The sequence below is a fragment of the Platalea leucorodia genome (assembly GCF_965183815.1).
Source record: "Platalea leucorodia genome assembly, chromosome: 10".
NCBI classification, from domain to species: Eukaryota; Metazoa; Chordata; class Aves; order Pelecaniformes; family Threskiornithidae; genus Platalea; species Platalea leucorodia.
The window spans coordinates 16,433,566-16,454,788 of NC_138832.1; the positions used below are offsets into that span (position 1 = coordinate 16,433,566).

Here is a 21,223-nt window from a genome sequence, read left to right on the forward strand (position 1 = left end):
TTATCTTTCCTGAAGTCCTCACCCAGAAGGAATAATTTATTATCACTGTGAAGTGGCGTGTTCTGAGAGTTACGGTACACCAGGTTCTGCTTTCGATGTACAGGTGGATAATTCAGTTTAAAAAATGGTTTCATATCAGTGGTGTTTTAAGCACTAAAGAATGTTTCTTTGGCACTGTTCTTTTTCAGCTCATTATGGGCAGTAGGTACTTTATCTTTAAAGTGTAGGAAAAGTATCTGCTTTTGAATGAAATAGGCGGCAAAGTTAGCTAATCAGGAAAAAAAAAACCCCACCGTTTTAACTAGTTAATTTGCAGGAACCTACAATGGGTTCTTTCTGAGTGAAGAACGTTACATGGCTCACTCAATTTTGCAGCATTTTGCTGGTTTTTACTGGTTGGGTGCTGGGTTTCAAATATTGCAAGTATCACTAGCAGTGGGAGAACTATATCAAGTCTTACAGAAGAAAGAGGCTGCTCGTACCAGAGAGAAGACACTCGCTGGAGAGACAGGGCAACTGGCAATATCGCAGATACGGAAGGGAAGGAAGAGGAAGCAAGTAGCAGGGAAGAAGTGCAAGAGTAGAAGGTAGATATAGATTAAGAGACTGTATGAGGAGAGGGATCAGGTCCTAAGTTTAATCATGGCTTAATGCAGAAAAGTTGGACTGGAAACTTAAAAGAATGTTGAAATGGGCAAAAATGCGAACTGTCAAAAGGCTAGAGAAACCTAAGAACTTTGCTAAATAAAGTCTTCCTGATGAATTGATTTTTTTTTTTAAATTTATTTACAAAAAATTAGTTCCTTAAGATAACTCAATGAGAGGTAATGGAATGAAAATAGGGATTTGAATGGGAAAGGACCACAAAACTTGGTGAGAGCTTAAAACCAGTCAAAAAGACGCTACAATCATGGACAACTGGGATAAGTCTTTAAAGCTTATATTTAGTGCTAAGGGTAGTGCTCAGGTGGGTGAAAGGACTAGGGACACAGGGTTTGGGTAAGTGGCTGGAAAAGGTTGGTTATGAGTTAGGGAGGGGAACGACATGCAGTCTCAGTCATATTCTTATTAGTTTCTGAGTCAATATTACAGTAGCAGTTCAAAGGAAAAAAAAAAACACTGAAAAATCTTCTTGAGGTGTTGCAGGTAAATTCTTCTCCAGCTTCTACAGGGCCAGCTTTTTGGTTAATGCCTGGAGCAAGGTCAGACTTCAGGAGGATCCGGGCCCTTATCCCCACTACCTGGTGCTGCTGGCAAACTCCTTACTCCTGTCCCTGCTTGGATTGTATTGCTAGCTATATTAGATGTAAATGGCAATTTCGTTTTGGATTGATCAGTGTCTAATCTTTTTTTAGTAAGTTTTACGTGATTAGAGAAATCTAATTTTATTTCTTATAAATAGTCAAATGACAGAATTTTTTGATGAGGTTAACCCACCAAAGTCTGTCAAAATGTGCTATGTTCACCTTTATGTTTCTACTTTATTTTTTACTGGAATATTTTGTTAAATAACGGAAATGAAATTTACTGTTTTTCAGCACATTGAGGTAATAGTTTAAATAACACTTGAAAAACATCCTGAAGACCTAATGAGCAATGGCCCAGCCAGTTTTCCAGCCCAGCAAAACCGCAGATGCACTGCCAGGTTAGGTTTCATCTGTGTAGGCTCCTCTTGTGCAGCAGAAGTGGGTCTTTGCCTTCCCCTGGAGTACGGACAGAAATGATGGGGACCTGGCTGTAGTGGCTGGGTGTTGCCTAGCAGCATTACTGCGGCAACACGCGGGGAAGCTGGTGTTACAAAGGAAAGGATGCACACTCTTCTGAAAACCTGATATTGATACAGTGGAGTAGAGCAGCAAAAAAAACTTGAATGCGACTGGGTGGTGGGTCCAGAGTCATCTTCTGAGCTTCCACTCCTCATTCGAGAGGCGGGATGAGAGAGTAGAAAACAGTACATCTGCTGTCAGACTCCCAACAAATTCATCTCAGTCAAATCAATTATATGATGTCTTAACAAGACTGTAATAAAAGCTTGCCATGGAGACACTACTTGTGCTGTGCAAGTATACACTTCTAGGGTTAAGGTGGTAACAAGATCTTTTAATAAACGATCTTCTCCAAACTTCTTGTTCCTTACAGAATCTGTCACTCTTCCACTTCCTTTTATTCTAAACAGTGGCACAGTAAAGGAGAACCTCGTTCACAGCAAGCCATTACAGGTGTTACTGTGAAGGTTGTTGGACCCATTTCCTTCTGAAGAAGGCTTTGTTTGAGAGAGGAATCGCACGCTGAAATATAATGGTGTGAAGTGACAAAAATGGAGATAGTTATCTGTAAGAATTTGCACAGGGTGGTATGAGGAAACACTGGCAGCAACAGGTCTGCCTGGGAATAAGTCTTCAGGAAATGTGGAAATAACTAAACTTTTTTATTACTATTTTGATGTTTTTTGTGACAGAATTCATTTGAAGATGCTTCATCCTCTTCTTCCTCCTTCCAAGATGGAAGGAGGCTTCCAGAAAGGTGCATAATTCCAGTTCTATTTGGTTCTCTTAACGGTTTCATTAAAAAAAATAAATACACCTGACTTGAAGCTGAGGCTTTGTTTTGGGCATTTTCCCCCTTTTTCCCCCTAGCACCGTTGTCTGTCTTTTCATTCATTCACATTTGAATTCAATGGTTTTTTTTGAAAAAGGGAAGTTACAGTAGCAGAATTGAAGACATCTGGGGGAAAACACAGCTGCTCCTGCCAGGCTGCTTTTCAGGTCTTTTTATAAGAACTTCTATAGTATTTTTTTATATCTTTCAGCTGCCTATACCACCTTTTTCTTACCCCATGAGTATGCAATTCTAGCATGGACCTTTATCACTAATAAATCAGTTATTGTCAGCTGCTTGAAAATACTCTGAAAGTGCTAAAGATTTCTCTAGACTGAATTTGACATGTTATTGCACGAAATTAAAGTATGTATCAGAAGTTTAGTGTGTGAAATCTGTTTTTGGAATTCTGTTGTTTTACATCAACGTGCATTTATATGATGCTGTGTTAAATGGCAAGCAACGAGAATCTTTTCCTGGGAAAGACTTGACATTAGAAGACGATTCGTGTTTACACTACCATATGAAATGGCATGATGATATTTATGTAGAACTGTCTTGCAGTGTTTACATCTAACATGCACTTATTAAAGGATGGCCAACATTTTAAAGGTGACCCTTTTTTTTTTTTTTTCCATTATAAGACCCTACTCTGCCTTGCTTACAGCTTTGCCGGACTCTAATGATTTGTATTGAGTCCCCAAGTATGTGTGTCTGACTGAATTGTTTTGTAAAACTTCATCCAAGAAGACTCAGTTGCTTATGAGAATGTGGCTAAGAAAAATGTTTTCCCATATGAAAATATTGGTATTGTAGACTGCTTTTGTTGGGGCAAGGGGCTCTTTTTCTGTAAATATTCCATCTCTAGGGCAAACACGAGATTTTAGTAAGAGAGATTATGTTTCAGAAATGTGCCTGCTCATATCCTGGAAGAAATTCATCCAATTTGGAGGTCTGAGGCTGGAACAAATCTCAGTGAATTCTCAAGGTCTGAGAATAGATGAGAGTAAAAGGACTGAGAGATGGATTTGATACAGAGTCTATGAGAGAGTTGTGACGAACTGGGAATAGGAACTAGGAGTGAGTAATGCTCCAAGTGTTGGAGGTCTGCTTTCTGTTCAGCCCATGGAATACAATCTGAGAAAGCAGGCTGGAGGGGGCACGCATGCAGGCAAAGAAAAAATTGTCCTGTGGGTGAGGGAGCGGGATGCTATTCTGGAGAAATGAAGTTTCTTCCTGCCTTTGCTACAGGATGCCTCTGTTGTAAGGGAGATACCTGGAGCAGAATGGTCACCATGAGTGTGCTCCTTATTTACTGGGTGTGCTGCTTGATATCCGCAAGACTGAACTGCAGAATTCCTAAGTTCTCTGTTAAACCAATTTGAGATCCAAGTTATGCAAAATTAGGAGGTGCCTGCTTCAGATCCTTGTCTATCAAAGTGGAGTGTTAGTACTCCCATACCTCATACCTTAGGGTGCTGCAGAAATAAATTTGTTTCTTGACATGAGATGAAAGAACTGAAAAGGAAACCTAAGCATTTTAAGTTCAGAAGAATAAATAAAGGATGGGGTCAGACACTGCAAAGAAAACTAAATATTGAATAACTGCTCACTAATTGAGTAGCATCGCACCGCATACTGAATAAATGAGGAATACAAGAGGGAAACTAGTATTTTAATGTTTATTTAACCAATGATTTTATACAGATGTACAGGAAGGCTGAATTGAGTTTGGAGAAGTAATCTTCATTCTGACACCTCCTAATTTTTTGAGAGCATAATTTTGCAACCTTAACATTGAAGAGTTTTTTTGTGTGACTTGAATATACACAGACTTTTAAAATGTCACTGTTGTTATTTAGCTAATGTATTTAAAGACAGTCCTGTTCTTTGAGATGGACGTGTGGGGAGAACAGCACTTGTGTCAAAGTTTGAGCATGTGTCTTGTTGAATTATGTTCTGGGGGAACACAGAAGGAGGATTGAGATGTGCAGCCACACTTTTCCCCCTTGAAGCACTTTACGCAGCATGCCAAGTTCTGCAGCAGCTTTTGTGTCGTCTGTCCTGAAAGGATTTGTAGTGGGTTCCCCAAAAGCCAGTTGTTTGGAACTGCTTTTTATGAGTGTTTGAGCATTGTGCAGTGGAACACACTAGCTAATGCCCGTGTGAAAGGTGTCTAAGAGGAATTGCCCTGTTATGCTGAATCATGATTAAGCTGTGCAGAAATCAGGTGTACAAATCTCCTGTGACCCAGGGCTTGCGTGACTAATGATACCAATGGTAAATCACTCTGTTACAGACCTAAGCGTTTCAGGAAAATGTCTTCATAAAGAAGAAATCCGAAGTGGGAGTGTATGAGGAAGGGATCTTTTACTTGAGGAAAGAAAAAAAAAAATAGAAGGGGAGTGCTAATTCCAGAAAGTCTTGGTCTTCAGTGAAATTTTAATTTTCCATACTGTGTATTACAGCATTTCGGAAAAACTTCATCACCAGACTGAGTTTTGCCGTGTTTTTAGGTGTATACATTTTCTGTAGACCACCTCAGAAAAATGAGATTGGCTTTCTGGAGGGTGTGCTTTGTGTTCGATGAGTGAAGGAGGCTGTTGTCTGTAGACTTGTGGCCTCACCAGCTAAAGAGTTTGTATGGTGGATGCAGGAGAGGATTACAAGAAGAGAAGGAATTCAGTGCATAGCGAAGGCAGGACTCTGGGGTCACTGGAGCTTGATGGTGTGCAGCGATTGTTCTGCTGAAGACTCAAGAAGTTACGCTTTTGAAATTGCTGTAGATGGCATGCTGGATGATTTGATGACTCCCAGGGTACTGGGAGCAGCACTTTGTGAATACGCTGAAGTTTCTGTTCATGGGCTAAGCCACAAACAAGAAAAAAGCATATGGCCAAAAAGATGTTGACCTAAACCAGACTGTTTGATGCTATTTTATTCTTTTAAGCTAGAAATGAAATGGTATTTTCCTGTTTCAGAAACACCAGTGTTAGATTTTGAAAATGTCAAAATCAAATGCATGGATTTTTGATGAACTTTCTTTAAAAAGCCTGGATTGACAAAAACATAAATTGTGACCGAGCTGTGTATTGATGGCAAGAAGAGAAACCCTTTCTGGTTTTTGATATCTTCTTCACGTAGCACCGTGTGAGAATTTCATGCTCAGGTGTGCATCCCAGCCCTGTAATCACTTTTAAGCAGTAGGAAGCGATCATGGGTGAATGCAGTTCCCTGGAGCCTGGCGTTCCAGAATCCCAGGGTATAAATTACTTACGTCGTCTAGCAATCCATAGGTTTCCCATTGCTGCATTTCCCCATGATTGTCTCGCCAGCCCAATTAAATTATTTTCCCATCTTGCTCTTTCCAAAAGCTGTAAACAATTAGAGTTTTTACAGGATAAAATAAATGAAAAGCAATTTATAGTCAAACTTTTTTGGCCTTTCTGTAGCATTTGGAAGAAGGGGAGGTCTCTGTGCTTGTCTGAGATAACAGATACAGCTGTAAAACCCATCGTGGCTTGCATCTTCCTTTGGCCGTGATATAGTTGAGTGTTGCAGATGAGTGTGAAAAATGCCTAGAAGTCTGATGCAGAGTGGTGCACCTCTGGTGTTTTTTGGGCACTGTCAGAAGTAGAGGCAGAAACCTGACCCACTTCTACGAAAGGTTTATCGGAGTGTGAGTCCGGGAGGTCCACCACAAGCACAATTCAGTTGGCTGCAGCACTTTTCTCACTGACAAGCTGGAAGGGGTCAGGCTCTTGGAAAGATGCCTGGTTAGAAGAGTAACAAGATGCTCCGTATGGAGCCAGCTTTGTGAACTCTACTCTCTTTACAGCATAAGTTCTGTCCCAACAGGCAGGGTAAATAGTTCCTGGGAAAGGCATTTTAAGTTCAACTGAAAGTGGTATTGATAAGGGATAGGGATACATTTATTGGAATATGTTTGGTATCCCATCAAGACCATTTGCAGACAGTCTTTTGAATAGGTTTCCTGCCACCCGTGGTGTTAGCAAGGGACAGTTTGCTGAAATGTTTCATTTCAAATGACCGAAGAAACACTTTCCCTAAATACTGATACACTGAAATTCATAGGTGTTGGATTCATTGTGTTACTGAAGGAAACAGTGGAAGCATTGCTTGAGAAGATGACTCACTATGAGAGTCAAAGTAAGCCTTTTCTTTCTTCACCCGGCAGGTTCCAATCCATCAAAATCTCAAAGAGCTCCTCGCCATCCGGACGGAGCTTCAGAAGAAGGTTGAAGATTTGCAGCGGGAAGCAGCTACACGATCCATTTCTTCCTCCTCTGATAGAGGTTCATCTCCTTCCCATTCAGCCACACCAGTGCACACCTCTGTGTGATGTGTAACCAAAGCCATGTGAAAAAATTTGTGGCAGGTAATACAGAGAGGAGAGTGAAATGCTTTTTCCATCACAAAAGGATTGTGAGTGACTTGTAATTGCTATGATCTACATGCCTTACTCTGTGTCTGATATTATCATGATGAGGCCAAAAAGAGCTTCAATAGATGGGATGTATTTTCTTGTTGGCAGTTCCCACATGTGTTTTGACATCTCTAGCTAAATCACCAATTGTGAAATTAAACTTTGTTTTGAGCAACTAACAATTTAACCATCCTAAAAAGGAATCCATCTGCCAAGCAGACAGAAAAATGCCTCTCACACTGCCTAGGGTACCATGCCTGGTTGAGAGAATCAGATTAAATGCCACATGATGCTTACACAGAACGTTTTTTCTGAATGGGAGCTCCTTATTTCACTCAGTAATAGATATATATTTTTTTTTTTGGCTAGAGCAATTTATATTTTTTAGGTAATTAATGCACTTGGAAATTGGTTTTAAAATAAATGTTTTCCAGTGTAGTCAGTTTTACATTTCGATTAAATATGCCATTAAAAGTGGATGAAGTTAAGCTGGATTTATCAAGTATACCACACTGACTTGTATGATGTAATATATTTGGTAAAGCCTGTATTTTAGGTTTTTTAATGCCTTTTGTACAATTTGAAATAAAGTCTTTGGACTGTTTAGCTTATTGTTCAGTTTCAGCCTCCTGAGCGAGGGGTAAACTTATTCATGTCAAAGTCTTGTACAAAGTCAAAGTTTGTTTTCTAGCAAATGGTAATATTTGGGGTTGGAATGACACCCAGCTGTGTAAATTGTATAGTCTGTATAGCTCCACATTTTGTTAAGCGTGTTTTGTTTTAAAGTGTACACACAAAATGCAAAGCTGTGTCCATTTATACACATGTGTATGTGATGTTAAACATATGCATACTCCCGTGGTTTTAAGCTGTAAGTTCAGAAAATGGATCCTGCCTGTCCAGACTCTTTGGAAGACCTTAACTTGTAATGACTTTGTTTGACAAAGTTTTTAAATAATATGATCTTAATTGGTTTTCTTGAAATAAAGCCTCTTGGCTTTTTGTTTTTTAAATTGCTGCTAGCATTTTTTTCTGTAAAGTGAATAATTTAATGGTGTTTTCATGTAAAATATACATTCCCAACTTTCTTTCATCTCCCCCGCCCCCAATATTCATATCAGAGAGATTTGATTACTATAACATCCAACCTTTTGAAAAATTATTCAGTGGCGTTCTTGGAAGGCCAGCAATGGTGCATGCTGAACGTTTTCCCTGGATTGTTTTCCTTGCTGTGTTTCATGAGAATCTGGTTCTTCTCCTTAGGGCACTTAAATACTGCAGCTCTGCTTTTTGACTTGTGTTTGTATTGCTCCACGTTCTGCTGGTGGGAATTAAGCCCCGTTCTTAAGAGCCGATTGATTCTATATGCTGATTGTGGTTTTTACTGTCTGTGAGTATTCGTTTATTACCGCGCATTTGTTCTTAATATGCGATGGCGCTTTCCTGTTCCTCTGCGTTCATATATGTAGCGTATAGTTCACGAGTAAGATGAGCTGCTGAGCACTTCTGCAACTCCAACTGGAAAGGCTAATGTGCTGTATCCAGTCTTACAAGTTTACTGTGCAGCGCAGGGTATTTCAACGTGTCCTTTTTATTATAGTGAATGTTTTTTATAACAGATACTCACCTACAAGAACAAAGTTTAGGAAGGCTTGCGATGTTGCATCTCTTAAGCAACCTCAGGCTTTTTATAAATAGATGAAAGATGTTTTCCTGTAAAAATGTTCCGCTGAACAGTTATGCCAGCAGTGAATTTTACATCGCCAAAATATGTTGAGCTGGTATTGAATTAAACTCTTCCATACTTTGGATTTCCTTGACGTTTTAACTGTATATTAAAGTAAAGCACATTATCTCTAAAATGCAGTGCTAAAGAAAATCTTTTGAAGTTTTCCTCTTTATTGCTGCTAATAATCACAACATTTTCTCTATAATTCTTGTAAAAGTGATGACTGGATTAGCTTGGGCATTCTGAGATTTTTAAAGCTTAGATTCCTAGAGCTAAAATCTGAGAACTGGGGTTTGCATAGAAGAATACCAGTTATTTCAACCGACTGGCTGGCTGTTTCTCCACAAGTTTCAAGGCAGCTCCGTGAGCCTTCTCTGATCTGAAGGGGGAGCACTGCGGGAGGGGTCCTGCTGGAATACGCGTAAGCACAACGGAGCTTTTTGTATGTACTTAGCGTGGACATTTTCAAAGGTATTATATAGCTCGTATATGCTGGTTAAAGCATAGTTTTATATTGAAGAGGTGACTGTCTTTGTACTCAGTCTGATTCCTGATAATCAGTTTTTTTCCTATGGATTTAACAACTAATTCTGTCATGATTTTTTATTTTTCAACAAGGCAGTATCGAACTGGTTGAGGAAAGAGCAGAACCCTGTTCCCTGTCTAATGCACCTTGGACAGCACTATTAACTTCTGATTCAAAAGCTGGATCTTCTTTTGCTTTGGTTTTTGGTTTTGACTCTGCTGAGTATAAAGAGAATGTGCAAAGACAGCAAGCAGTTAAATTTGACCTGTAGGATTTGACTGTTGTCCCGGAATGGGCTGAAGCCTTCGTAACCAACCGAAACATTTTTTGATTGTAAAGTAAGTTAAGTGAATCATCAGCATCAGACACTTTGCCATTTTAGTCCTGTTTCAGAGCTGAACTACACTTTTTCCTCCTTTGTAGATAAAAGTGGGGGTTTTGTTGTTTCGTTAAAATGGAAGAAGGCTTTTAAAGCTGGTAAACACTCCTATCTGCCTGATTTTGTTCCCTGCATAGGCAGCCTTCCTTTAAAGGAGTTAAAGCTTTAAACAAGAAGCGTTTGATTTTTCTCTTATTTTCCGAGAAAACCTTTACTAATTCATATGCTGTATGGTGCCGTAACACCAAGAATGGCTGGTTTTCTAAAAGCTGGAAATAAGGGATCAACAGCTCCCATTCACTGAGCCCCACGGCAGAGGACAAAGTAAAATGGCAATTTAAGGCTATTCCCCATGCAAAGCATTTACGTTAAAAAGCAAAAGGGAATGTCCGTTTGCTGAGAGATCACATATGCTGAACTATGCGGGTATCATATTGGAGATCTTTTTACTGCCAGATCTTGTGCAGTTGGGAAGAAAGAATTTTATTTCTACAAGAAGTACGAGTCAGAATTAGCTAGTTTGAACTATAAACCACCTTTTCTGACTCTGAGACTAAGCACTGCATCGTTATGCAAAGGTCAAAACCATAGTTTGCAGTGCTTGGGAGATTCATCTACGGGACGTGAAAATCCAGAGAAAACTGCAGGAAACCCAGGGCAGCGAAAAGGAGCAAAAGCGCAAAAGGGACATAGGGCGCTGCCTGGAGTTCAGTTGCTGGGTGACCTGAGGAGAGCGTGTGTGTGTGCAAATACTTCATTTTTAATGTTAAATTAAAGTTTTCGTAACGATACTTGTTTTCTCACAAAGTCTGGTTTGTTTTTCTAAATAAAGTCTTTAGTGCAGTTCTAGAAGAGGCAATGTACAATAAGGATGTAGCCCGCCATTTGCAGTTTACTTCCAACATAAAAAAACCCACAAAAAATCAAGTCTAAAACATCTTATGAGTCAACTTGTTTTATTTGGTGTTTTCCAATGGTAGTCAAATTCTGATTTTTACCCCCCGTGATCCTTACATGCACATGAGTAAAACGGATCTTATTTTCTTACAATGCAACATTCAGCCTTCATTTGGTACGGATCGCTTCTGCAGCAGCAAACAATATCCCTCGCTTTTAAGTAAGGATTTCACTCAAAAGAAAGGATTCTGTAATTTCACAATACCGTTGTTTCTGAACTTCATTTGTTCCTGAACCTCCTTTGTTGCAGAAGCAGATTTTTGAAGCCTTAGCCTGTCGACTCATCTTACTTTTTCAGAATTTGAAATGGTATTATGGACTAATTCCACTTTTATCACAACAAATGAGTAGTTAGGAATGACAATATAGCACTTGTAAGGGTTCATTAGTGGGGTTGCATGAAAATAACTGAGTTTATAGTGCCAAGACAGCTGACATTCATGTCAGAGTATTCTCAACTGAAGAATCTAAACCAAAGAAACTACTCCAGTATTGCCAAATCTCCAGTGAAGAAACTATGACGGTATTGCCAAAGGAAAATGCACGTAATGGATAGAATAAACAACAGGAGAAGAGCTAGTTAAATTCTTTCAATTCTCTGTTTTCTCTGTCATTGAGAAACGTTTTCTGGATCGTTGTATTAAAAATAGCTTTAGTTAAGCTGAGGAAGTGAGGTGTGGCAAGAGCTCACAGCACAGGTAGTACATGAACTCCCACAGCAGCTGTATATACAGTTTTTAGACTCATGAAAAGAAAAATCCCAGTTTTCCAGTGTTCTATGGCCTTATTTTATAAAGGATGAGAATACAGAACCTAAAGTGCAGGATTTTTAAAAATTCCATATCCAGATTTAAAGAGACTAGATACTAATTAAACAGAAGCAGTTAGGCCAGTGCTGGGTCAGTTGTTTCAGAACTTGGATCACTACTAAGAAAATGCACAGGAATCCTCTCGGTTGCTATAATGCCTAAAATAGAGATGATGGGTAAACTCCCTTTTTCTCGGAGACTGGTCTGGCAGTTCAGATGGAGAAGGAGACAGACTGCAATGAAAAGGAATTTGAGCCTTTACTGACATGTAGCACATTAAGACTTTGACTTTTGTCGAGTCTTGAAGAGAAGACCAAGTTTAACTTCTTCACTGCAGTATTTGTCAATATTTTCCTAGTTGAAATCCTAGAGAAAGACATCTTGAATTCCGTTACTGTAAATCTTTTAAAAAGCGCTCTCTTTCACTGTGTGTGCATTTATGGTTTTCCGCATACCTAGAAATTACGCTAAGGCGTAAGTATTCACCAACGTCACAGTAAAGGCCTTGCGGAAAGGAGCAACTTCCAAGTTCTAAAAACTGTGTGTTTTTTTTCAGTGAAACAGCTTTGGTTTTTTTTCTTTTTAACTGCAGTATTTGTGAATGAGACACGTGTTTCTCCTGTGTTCTGGTGTAAGAGTTTCCTGAAGGAGGAGTAGGTGCTATATTCTGCAAGCAATGCTGGGCCCTCCATTGCACTCTCCACCAAACAGGGACGGCACGGTAAAAGAAATGCAATAAAACCGATGATCTGCGTCTACAGCAAACACGGTCATCAGCAAAGGGAGGAATGGGATTACGGTCACTTGATCTAAGCTAGGAAAACGGCTCCTAGTTCTCATCAATGCTGTGTTGTAACACTTCTCCACAATAACTTTCTAAAAACATTTTTCATGCTACAGCGTTCAAATGTGTTTGGCTAAGAAAGAGAAACAGGCGACGGTGTTTGGGGATGGGATACACAAACTCGGCTGCGCGGCTTCGTCGGCACCCGCGGGGCTGCACGCGGTGACCCGATCCTGCAGGCACGCTCCCCGCGCAAAGCCGCCCCTGGGAGCAGCCAAGCACAGAGCGCATCCCGCCGCCGCTTCCCCTGCTTCCACTCTCCGGGCAGCCAATAATGACATATTTTTGTTTTCTAATCCAAACACATTCATAAACCAAAGCAGCAGTAGTTTGCAGCGGTATCATAGCCAAGTGTTCTGAATGCACGCGAGGCACCGTATACCCCTAGAACCCATCTCCCCTAGAAAGCACTGTAGCTGTTCTGCTAGAGCTAGTGTAAGGCTTTAAAAATGCAAGTGTTAAAAAGAGCATAAAGAATTGTGCAGCTATTGCAAAATACTTAACCGTGTTACTAGGCAATTTCCTTTCAAATGGAGCTGTTAGGCAGCAATGCTCCTAGGCCGATTCACCTCCTGGCAAGGCCTTCTCTGAGTCGTGTCTACCTGAAAGCTGTGAATTTGTACATCCAACTGAAAAGGCTTTTTTTTTAATACACATTCACAAAATATGGGATTTGCGGAACAGTACAAAATGCACACGTTTCAGGTTTATATATAAATAGCGCGTACCTCTTACACCACGTAAAGTGAATTTTCCTTCACTTGAGAGCATGCTTTTTAAGCAATTACCGATTTGGATAAATGTATCAGAAAGTGGTAGCATCCACATTTTAGCAGCGATAAAAAAGGCTTGGGGAGGGATTAGAAATATAAACACAAATTCTTGCAGGCTAGCGAAGGTCAGGTCTTGACCCTGGTACCACAACACTGAAGAGGGTTGCACAAGCGCCCGCGCGGGATCGGGGTGCTGCCGTGCTGTAGCCCAGTGTCCTGCCGAGCACCGCTCGCAGCCCGACGCTCCCCAGAAAGCTGCAGGACGGCGATGGAGGACCCATCCTCTCCGGAGATTCTGCCTTTTTTAAAGGCTAGTCGGTGACACAAAGGACGGAGCTTTCTAGCCTTTTTCTGCCTCAGGTGCCAGGGAGGGCTCTCAGTAGTTGCGTTAATGACTGGAGGAGAAGGTGGGGGGACTGCATCTTGCGGAGCTTGACTTCTCTTGTGGCAGTGAGTGGCACAGGTCTTAACAGATAGATACCTACTTTGTTTATTTTGTGTTAAATCTGTCATTTGTTCTAGTGTGATTGAGATCTGAACCCGTCCTTGGAAGCATCCAGACACAGAGTTTTCATTTCAGTGACAAGGTAGGTATCTCATGTCACACAGACAAACTGTATCGCTTGGCAGCTTCAGCTCCATTCTGATCTCTGGCATAGCCAAGCATTAAAATAGTATTTGCTAAAAGTGAACACTGCACCCACTGCTATTACCTGTATTTATGACTTGGCATGAAAATCAGGTCCTTTTATGTGGTGAGAAGCCCAGCGCTGCGTGGTGGTGAAGCATCCTCAACTCCTGGCGTCGGAGCAGGGAGCCACCTGCCTCAGCCCGAGGCCCCACTCGAGGACCTGCCCATAGGCACTTTATTTTTAGGTGTAGCTACGCTAAGGACCGCAATCCTTTAGGAAATGTGCAGTTTTCATCACTGCGTTGGAAGTGACGTGCTCATAGCTGATGGCAGAAGTTGGCTGGAGGTGCTTTACGGAGGGCTTTGGATGGTTTGCTTTGGATTGCTATGTACAGGCACTTCACTGTCCCCATACCTGTAAGGTCTTCTGCTCCTTGGAAAGACCTTGTCCCTTAATTGAAAATCGACCACAACTGAAGCACCTTCTGTTGGTTTGCATACAACTGGACATCAAACCTACGATATTACTTCAATGTAAACATATACCTCTTTACAAAAAATAAACACATACTACCAGTCTAACCCTAAAGCCTAGAGCAATAAGAAGCCAGTTCAAGCCAAAGTACACATTAAATAGCTTTGGAGTCAAATTAAATAAAAAGCTAAATTACAAACATGTAAGAAGATCTCCGTTTGCTGCTGACTGATTCTTTTCTAGCTCTGGGTCATGCTTTACATCTTCGCACTGTCTTGTTTTGGTGGTTCTGCTGACTGTGTTTCCAGTACTGAATATTTAACTGGGGAGAAAGAAAAAAAATTGTGAGTACAATAGCACACGATGGAACCAGCGCGCAAGCAATGGGTGCCCAGTACCGGCTGGTTGTATGTGACATTGGAAAAGCCTTTGCAGCAGCCTTGATTATCTGTCACCGGAGGAAGGATCATGCTCTTGTATAAGAGACTCCTGATGGCTGAAAACATGAAAGCTAAGTATTAACTGCCACTGTTTGCAGCTTGGGCTCCTTGGTCTCTTACCATGGCTTTCCTTTGTGTGCAATACAGGGGGAAACCACTGTGGTGGTGGTTCACAAAAAGCCGCAGCATCACCTACGCGGTGTCTTCATCAAAGAGACACGGCAGCTCAGTACAGCACGAGGGACTTGAAGAAATTCCCTCAGTAAAGCTGCTTTTGTGGCCAGACACAGACAGGGTAAGGAATGCAAGGTTCTCACCTTGGGGTTCCTCGCTTACGACAGCTTCTGTGTTTTCTCCTTTCACATATTCCGCGTTAAGTCCCTCTGAGAAGTAACAATAAAGACAGTGAGATGGGAGGGTAGCAAATAAAAATGATTTGCTCTGATGCCTTAAAAACTCTGGTAATGGGCCTATCTGCTGTAAAAGCTAAGATGCCTTTTTGCAACCTCCTCTGCATTAGCAGCAGTATAGAAACATCAGTAAACCATAAACAGCGCTGAGAAAGCGTTGCTGGATTTTACAGTGCCGACAGAGGCTTGCCTTGAAGGCACAGCGTCGAGCAGCAGCCCGTTTCTGAGTCTCTTGCTTCATCTCTATTGTGCGAGGCAGCAAGGCTAACTACCGTGCTAAGGCGCTCAGCCAGAAGTGCATGGAGCAGGTACGTCTTCCCGACGGGACTGCTGTGCAGCGGGGCTGCAGCTAAGCGTAGATAGATGGTATCGTTCTTGATTAAAAGCTAAGTTACGCAGAGCTGCAAGAAGCAGTTTAGAGCAGGGCTGCGGTGATGAAGCAGGATCCCAGTGGGGTGTGTCAAATCCTGAATAAGTCCCTTATTTAAATGCAAAGAAGTTGTCAATGTTTGCAACAAGTGCAGCCCAGGCCAAGGGGCAAGGCTGGGCGCTGCCGGGCAGGCGAGTGGCTGCAAGGTGCAGCAAGAGGGTGTGCAAGGGGAAGAGGGTGGCACCGCTTGCCGTGGTCCAGCTCGGAGCTGCAGAAGATTGAGTTAAGACAGTCTGGGGTGTGCCACGGACCTGTGTCATCCTCTACAGCTCCTCTAAAGGACCTCTTTGGAGAGAGGCAGAGACGGGAGTGCTGTGCTAACCCCCACGTCCCGTCGGGGAGGGACCAGGGAAGGGGAGGGGGCCATGCTGGTTTGCGAAGGAAGGCTGAGGCAATCCACCCCGCAGCCATGCAACGTGCAATTTTTAGGCATCTGAACTTTATATGCATCTAAACACAGCACGAAGTGTGGCAGGTGCCCGCTCTGCCTCACCACCGGGTTTTGATGGGGCTCAGTCGTACCTCACGGGGAAGGAGGGAGGCAGGGAACGGTGCTGGGGCCGAGGCAAAGCAGCACCATGGGAGCCCTCACGCAGCGACGGGGCAGCCACAGCCTCCAAGGTACGTGAGAGAAGGAAAGTTTCTGCAACTGGCTAAAAAAGCCCCATAAAACCCAAGTGCCAGCACAGACACTGCAGTCTGTGGCTGGCCAAGCCATGGAGGCAGGAGAGGCGCTGCCGGAGCAGCACCGACAGCCCCGTCCTGCCCGGGCGCAGCGAGCGCCTCAGGGCAGAGGGACACTGAGAGGCCGAGCCCCAGCCCAGGGCACGGCTAGCGAGCGGGAGATGCGGTGTAAGGAAACAGAGTGGGATAAAGAATATTAGGCAGCATTGTACACATCCTTTAAAGCAGTCAGCAAAGGCTCGTCAGAAAAGGCTCAAAACTGAGAAACGGAGCCGCAGCCTCGCCACCGCAGAAGGACGGCTGGGCAAGGAAAAAAGCCGAGCCCGTTCCTCCATGCTTCAAGCAAGTGGTCATTACACACCACTGCTGCCTCCCCCAAGACATGTGTTTTGCTGGGATAACACCAAATGCAATTTATGTTTTTCAATAAAAAGCCACTTTTGCAGTGGCTGACGGCTCTTAGATTTCTGTCATGCATTGCAATGCATCTAAGGCCTGACATTAGCCCAGCATGCCATGTCTGATGGCTTAAATTAATCCTCCTTTATAATTAACTTTAATTTCCTGCCGCCTTTCTGGGGCTTTGTGTCTCTCAGCTTCCCCCTCATCAAAGCCTTTACTCTTTTTTTTTTAATTATTTATTCTTGCCAAAATATCATTTAAGTGGGGGGAATATACAAGGGTGTTTCATTCCATCACATTCATTTGACTTTTCCTGCTGATCTAATTTACCAAAATGCTCCTGTTTGTTTCAGGCACAACTGGGAAAATAGATGGATTCCAGCAGAAATTTCCAACCCCGAACACCCTTCCCCCAGAGCAAAGGAGACTCGCAGGAGATTTCATTTGATTAATTTAAAAAGAGCTTTTTCTAGCTGTTTGCAACCACCCCGTAGCAGGCCACCAGAGCCCACCGTGGCCGGGCTGGTGCCGTGGGGCAAGGCTGTTGGGACACCTCCTGCAATGCTCATGCCGAGCAACTTTATGGGGCAGCTCGTGCAAAAGGCGCTTTCTGGGAATTAGGAAGCTTTGCTGCTTCATTTGCACATAATTGCAGTGATCGCTGCACACCTGTGGGAGGGTGGGGAGGGCTGGGCTGGGCTGTATCACCCACAGCTGTGGCCGCTTGTGGCCCCACAGCCGTGGTCGCAGATGCTCGCTGTGCTTCCCTCGCTGCTGCCTTGTGAGTTTTTACCTCTTGCTGCGATTTTGGGATTTTTTTTGGTTTGTTTGTTTTGGGGTGTGGTGTTTTTTTCCATATTTGCCCTGTTTGGTGTCTGTGTTTTGGTCTTTGGCTGTGGCTGTCAGCGGGTGCGTGTGAGGGGCCGCGCGCACCCTCCAGGATGGCAGTGGGTCCCGGGGCTGTTGTGGCGGGGGGGGTCCTGCCTGTGCAACGCCTGACGGGGCGCGGGGGGCTCAATAACCCGTGGTTGGGGCTGGGGGGAGGGAAGGGCTCTGCTCTGCCAGCCCTGGGCCCCTGGGTGCCTGACACCCCCTCCTGTCTGCAGGCTGGAAAATGGCAGCAGGGTTCAGGGAGCAAAGAGGGGGGTGCTTGCTCTGCGCCCCTGAGGCGGTCGGGGGGGACTTACGCTGGATGCTGAAGCAGAACTTCTTCTGCTGGTAGGAGATGTAGCTGGAGACGGCCCCGATGAGCGCCATGGCCAGGGCGCTGGCGATGCCAGCGATCGTCCCCGTCTCTGCCATTCCACCTATGGGGTGCGGAGAGAGTGGGGTGCTGTGCGGCGGGGGCACACAGACCACCCATCCCATCCCACGATCCCACTGCTGACCCCGCAGCCCCGGTGGTACCCACCTCCGCCGTAGTCGCTGTCAGTGCTGCCCCCGGCACCTGCAAGAGACACGAGCCCGTCAGCAGCCCTGCGCCCCTCTGCTCCCCACGCTGCCGTGCCGGGCAGCCCGGGAGGGAGCAGGCGCGCAGGGTGCTGCCGCCCCAGGGGCACCCCTGGGCTGGGGGCCAGTGCGTGCCCCGCGGGGTGCAGCGTCCCTGCTGCCCACGCCTCCGCCTGGCTGCCTGGGGTGGCTCATCCTTGCTTCTCGGGGGGTCTGAAGCTGCTCTGCTCTCCCGCCACGCGTGCTCGGGGGGAGCTTTGGGGAGAGCCTCCGCAGGGACGCCTCCACCTGCACAACAGTTAACCTCGCCTCCGCCCCGCTCGCGGTGTAACGCGCGGATAATGAAACGCCGTCAGGTAGTCACACAGCATACTTGTGCCGACACAGGGAGGCGACTGGCTAAGCTCCGTAATGTCAGGGAATCTTCACTTGGCTTGAAGTCTATTTTAATATCACCTTCCCAGGAGAAACTGGGCTTGGAGGAAAAGCTGCTCCTGCTGGAAGCTGCGGTCCTTACCGACTCACTTACATCCTGAATTTATGGAAGCAGGTCAGCATTGTATTAATGCCTCTGATGGGGTTTGTCCTTGGCACAGGGATTCATTAAATGTTGATTGGGCTTGTGGTGTTCATCTCTTTACTCAACTGCTTTTAACATTTAATGCTGTGGATCCTCGCAAACGTGCAGGCTTATCCGATTGTTGCTGGTTTTCCTCCTTGTTTCAACCATCAGCGGTCGCGTGGTGGATGGCAAATGAAGGCTTGTGCCCTCCCGCGGCACAGGGGTGGTGGGGGAGATGCGGGTCCCATCTGCCCTGGTGGCAGCTGGAGCTGCAGAGCCTCCACAGGATCAAAAATAAGCGCTGGCACAAGGTGCGACCGTGGAGGCCAAAAACTACGTGCTCCCCTGAGACACCCCCCTTCCCCGCGCGCACACCCCCATCGAGAAGGCGAGCGCCGCTCCGCACGAGGCAGTTCCTAGGAGGCTGGCTGATGCGGTGGTTATTGCCCGAGGTGCAATTGCTATAGCAAACGAACGTACGTAGGTCGCTTACCTTTGTTCTTGTCTGGGCTGTAGCCACCGTCCACGATGCCGGCCAGGTCGTCGTCTGAAAATGCTTTAAAAATAACAGAACAAATAGTGGTTGGCACCCGAAGGGAGACGTGACCCCACCAGGAGGTAGCGGCCACAGGCTTCCCCGTGGAGAGCTGGCGCGGGCCTCACGTGTGCTCCGTGGCAGCGGGGCACCTCGCCCTCTCAACCTGCAAAAGCCAAATTCACCCAGCAAAACACCAAAGCCGCCTTCCCGGGAAGGCGAATGCAGCCAGAGCTGCCCAGAAAACAACATAACAGGAAGGAAAAATAGTGCGTGGCTTGCTTGGGATGAGAGGGATCTCGAAAACTGCGTGTCTTTGGATGTGCAGGGCCTGGAAACGGGACTTTTGGGGGATTCTGGGCGGGGGTCACCTGCGAGCATCACGCACCCAGGGTGGGACTGGCCTCCTGCAAGCCCCGCTCCTGGGGAAATGTTTCTCTGCCAGGCAGAGGCTGCTCTGTTCATTTGGGTATTTCCTCCAAAGCTCTCTATCTATTTTGAAGAGCTGTGTGGGGCTTTCTCTGCAGCAGGGCCCAGAGCAGGGCTTTGCACGCCCATTTAAACCAGCGGCTCCCAGTCAGCCAACTGCTCCATCCCCAGCGAGAACAGGGACCGGTTAATAAGCAGTTCTGCTTCTCTCGCAATTACCAAATGTTAACAAAAGGTTTAACCCCAAATTATTTTAAGCTTATAAAAGAGGTAATAATTGACTTTAAGTCTAGCTTGAAAGAAATACCCCTGAATCAAAGTTTAAATAGTACTCTCTCTATATATATATTATTTTTTTTTTTAACCAAAATGACTGACGTATATACGAGTTCCTGAAACGTTTTGGCTGCTCGGCCTCAGCTGGCAGAGGAGGAGGGAGGAAGAAGCGGTCGGTGTGTGCAGTGGCCACGCTGCCGGGGACCGGCGTGCCCTCGCCCCGCCTCTGGCGAGCCCCTGGCAGAGCCAGCCTGGCCCAGGGCCCTGCAGGCAGGGAGCCGGCTCTCCTCCTTCCCGAAGGGACAGAGCAGCTCCAGTGGAAGAACTGAGCACCGGCACAGCTCGGTACATGTGAAAAAGTTATCTCGGACGCAGTTGTAGTGGGAATGTTTAATTCGTGCAGGATAGGCGCAGAGAAGCACGGTCTGGGAATCAGCGGCTGAATGAGCGGAGCTGTTGAAGCCCTCGGCTCCGGTCCCAGAGGGAGCCTCGGGGCGCAGCAAGGCGTGTGATGGGAGAGGAGACCCAACGCCGAGCCAGCAAAAGGCTCCTCCTTCTCCGATGCTGCGCCTTGGGAAGGGTTACCTTTGCCCTAACAGCCTGGAAGAGAGTGCCTTATTCACCAGCTTACCACAAAAAACAGATTTATGGGCTTAGTAATGAGTGTAAAAAGACAAAAAACCCTGACTATGCCAGCACCTGGAGAGGTCCCAGGCAGTCCAGGGCGCAGCAAGGCTGGGGAAACGCGTGTGCTGGTTTGTGACCGGTGCCACGTTCCAGCGGTTCAACGCCTCAACCTTTCCTGCAGGCGTCTGAAACTTCAACAAGCCCAGAATATCAAAGTGCAGACAAGTCACCTAGTTAATACAATCTAATAAAATATCTGACTATTAATTACACGTGTGAGCAGGGTATACGGCCATCTCGACATCAATAAACTAGCCGTGCAAAGTCTGTTTTCTAGCTCAAGTGCTCGAGGGAACAATCCTCATAGACAAATGATTCATTCACCGGAGTATTTTAGAGATGGAAAAAAAAATCTCCCAGCCCATAGTGTATGTTATGCCAGGACTTAAGCCTGCTCTAGATTTATGTCTTGGCAATGACTGCGTACCCCAACAGCACATGCCCTCGGTTAAATAGCTGTCAGGTACGGGGACGAGGGAGAACTTAACACAATCACCGCTATTTAATGGGTCAGAAGAGACCCTGGGAAAGAAACCTGCAGACAGGCAACAGGTCGTTAGGCAGAGCCCCTCTCTGCTGAGGACGGCGGAGGCGGGGGCTCCTTCCCTCCCCGCGGCCCCGGAGGAAGGGGCTGCGCTGCCTGCGCAACATCCCCTCCTCTGTGCGGGCAGGGCAGGGCAGCGGGGCGCTGGCTGCAGGCAGGAGCCTCGGACAAGGCAGCGCCGCTGTTTCTCCTTACCCCGTCGCTTGG

The 21,223-nt window shown here is 45.2% G+C and overlaps 2 protein-coding genes across 7 annotated transcripts in view; one reads left to right on the forward strand and one right to left on the reverse strand.

Annotated features, from left to right (window-relative positions):
- Positions 1 to 8,527, forward strand: part of MTMR1 (myotubularin related protein 1) — a 41,021-nt gene extending 32,494 nt beyond the window's left edge. For 5 of the 6 annotated variants that reach the window (XM_082322838.1, XM_082322839.1, XM_082322841.1 and 2 more), the window contains one exon: positions 6,797 to 8,525. In XM_082322838.1, the coding sequence (XP_082178964.1) occupies positions 6,797 to 6,961 (165 nt within the window). In that variant the 3' untranslated portion in view covers positions 6,962 to 8,525. Of the gene's footprint in view, positions 1 to 6,796 lie in introns of all 6 variants that reach the window. The other variant, XM_082322840.1, reaches the window with a different exon arrangement.
- A 5,111-nt stretch (positions 8,528 to 13,638) lies between these two features.
- CD99L2 (CD99 molecule like 2) overlaps positions 13,639 to 21,223 on the reverse strand; it is a 31,222-nt gene continuing 23,637 nt past the window's right edge. Inside the window, exons 7-11 of the mRNA XM_082323598.1 lie at positions 19,039 to 19,101; positions 17,946 to 17,981; positions 17,722 to 17,841; positions 14,926 to 14,991; positions 13,639 to 14,490 (exon numbers count right to left, since the gene is read on the reverse strand). Of these exons, the coding sequence (XP_082179724.1) occupies positions 14,426 to 14,490; positions 14,926 to 14,991; positions 17,722 to 17,841; positions 17,946 to 17,981; positions 19,039 to 19,101 (350 nt within the window). The 3' untranslated portion in view covers positions 13,639 to 14,425. The remainder of the gene's footprint in view (positions 14,491 to 14,925; positions 14,992 to 17,721; positions 17,842 to 17,945; positions 17,982 to 19,038; positions 19,102 to 21,223) is intronic.